The sequence below is a fragment of the Alosa sapidissima genome, chromosome 22 (assembly GCF_018492685.1).
Source record: "Alosa sapidissima isolate fAloSap1 chromosome 22, fAloSap1.pri, whole genome shotgun sequence".
Taxonomy (NCBI): domain Eukaryota; kingdom Metazoa; phylum Chordata; class Actinopteri; order Clupeiformes; family Clupeidae; genus Alosa; species Alosa sapidissima.
In genome coordinates, this window is record NC_055978.1 from 16,026,962 (window position 1) to 16,029,461 (window position 2,500).

At 45.3% G+C, this 2,500-nt stretch overlaps 1 protein-coding gene across 1 annotated transcript in view; it reads right to left on the minus strand.

Annotated features, from left to right (window-relative positions):
* The window catches only part of camk1da (calcium/calmodulin-dependent protein kinase 1Da), a 67,825-nt gene that overhangs the window by 16,645 nt on the left and 48,680 nt on the right, over positions 1-2,500 (minus strand). The window contains exon 5 of the mRNA XM_042078449.1: positions 1,205-1,331. Within this exon, the coding sequence (XP_041934383.1) occupies positions 1,205-1,331 (127 nt within the window). The remainder of the gene's footprint in view (positions 1-1,204; positions 1,332-2,500) is intronic.

Below are 2,500 nucleotides of genomic sequence, written 5' to 3' on the forward strand. Positions count from 1 at the left end.
TAACTGTGAAGCCCGTCACTGACACTGACATCTACAGCCTACGCAACAGTCATGCACGGTCATGTCTCAGTTAGGCCTGATAGTTCTACTGGGTTTGGCACCATGACAGAATGCTCAGACAAACCAACATCATGTATTGCCTCCTATTTGGATGGAGTATCTGTACACTGCACACAGCAGGTATGTGTTGTAACAGCCACGCGATCTCTGTCTCTCTATCTCTCTGTCTCTCTCTCTCTCTCGTGAGTGTGTGTCTGTGTTTGTGTGGATCTGTGTGTGTATGTGTGCATGTGAGTATGTATGTGTGCTTGTGTATCTAAAAACATGTGTCAATGTTTGTGTCTATGTGAAAGACAGAGAGAGAGAGAGAGAGAGAGAGAGAGAGAGAGAGAGAGAGAGTATATGTGTCTGCACCATATATGTATGTGTTTGAGTATGTGCAGTATGTCTGCTTGCGTGTGTGTGTGTGTGTGTGTGTGTGTGTGTGTGTGTGTGTGTGTGTGTGTGTCTATACCCTCCTGTGTGCTGGAAGGGCATGTTTTGGCTGGCAGGCTGATCAGCGTACAGTTAACCAACTCACGCTAAACACACTCTGGCGTGCTGCCTCAGTGTCACTGTGGGGGGTGTCTGGCCTCTTGGGTTTAAGGAACACAGCATGGAGCCATTTTGGCTCACATGCTCTGCCTCACTTTTTGTACATACAGTACATCAGAGTGCCTCAGATGCCCTCAAAAAAGGGGGAGGTGGCAGGAAGACATTTTGGCTCAAAATGGCGGGTTAACCATTCTGACTTCCCAAGAGGGGCTGCAGGCCTGGCAACTACAAGCAGCATCTGTCAGTGTGTGATAAGGACAAGCTCCACTGGCATGGAGTATGACAGTGTATGTGTGTGTGTGTGTGTGTGTGTGTGTGTGACATACAGATGAGTTTGCCAGCTGAGGCACATGCACACATAACACAGATGCACACACACACACACACACACACACACACACACAGTTCTCAGACATCCTGCTTTGATAGATGCTGAAACTAATTTCATACAGTCCTATAGGACTGTACACAGACAAATCTTATTTGCAGGTAAACCAGATTATTGCATAAACATTGACATGCAGTGCAGCAACATTTACTCAGTTTTTACAACATTTAGTCAGTATAAATGAAAAAGAGAGATGAAAAACTACAAAGATGGAGGTCTTACCCACATATCCTGGGGTACCACAGGCTGTGGACATGACATCACCTGTGCCCTCCATCTTAGACAGGCCAAAGTCACTGATCATGATCTTCGATCCATCCTGAGAGTTGTAGTAAAGCAGGTTCTCAGGCTGACAGAGGAAAAAGAGGTGTTAGAAGACACACTGGCAGAGGAGCATGAATACACACACACACACACACACACACACACACACACGCACACGCACACGCACACGCAAACACACACGCAGCTTTGTTTCAATACATTTCCATGTGTTTCCATTTCTCTCTGAAAAATGCCCACCAAGAAATGCTGTGGGTTTCACAGGTCAACTGCAGCCATGTCTTCCCCAAGGAGTCCTATAGAGTTAGAAGCTAGACGTGTAAAATTCTCTGTGTGTGTGTGTGTGTGTGTGTCTGCAAAAAAGGGGGAGTGTGTGTGTGTGTGTGTGTGTGTGTGTGTGTGTGTGTGTGTGTGTGTGTGTGTGGCAGGAGAGGGGGAGGGTGGGCTATGAACCCCGGTCTGTGCTGCAGCCTTGTGTGAGCTATAAATCTTTTAACTGGTTCAGCACGGGCCTGCTACCACCGTGAATCATGGGCCATAAACCACACACCCATCTATGAGTTAGGACACACAGAAGCTTCCTATTTAAACCCTCAGAGCTAATCAAGTGTGTGTATGCATATGTATGTGTGTGTGTGTGTGTGTGTGTTTGTGTGTGCATGAATGTGGTTTCAACTGACTGTGTGTGTGTGTGTTTGTGTGTGTGGTATATATGTGTGTGAGTGTGTATGCGTGTGTGTGTGTGTGTGTGTGCGCGTGTGTGCGTATGTGTGCAGTGTTTCCCACAGAATTTGATTCAATTTGTGGCGGTAGCTGACTTTGACAAGGAGGCGGTATTAAGATCGTCTTGGTAGTGTATAGGTCTAATTGAGTGCCTTGTCACTTTAAGACGTTTGAGGGAACCCTTGCAATTGTAACACAGTTGAAAGGCTGCTGATGTGTGGATGCAATTCATAACGTTTTCTACATAGTTAAAATAAAGGTTCGTACTTCTCCTTGGGACAAGCACTTTTGAATTTTGGAAAACACTTCCATTTACATCGGGATTTTGCAAACATTCAGTGTCAGAGTCAATAAAATGAGCCCTTCAACGAAATTGACAAGCAGCTGTAAGTAGGCTAAGCATGCTAAATTCGACATCCAAACAGTATTGTAACGTTAGCTTTGAGATACTGCTTGATTTCATGACTTAACTTAGTTTAGTCTCTTCAATGTAGCCTACTATGTTGTGATAAG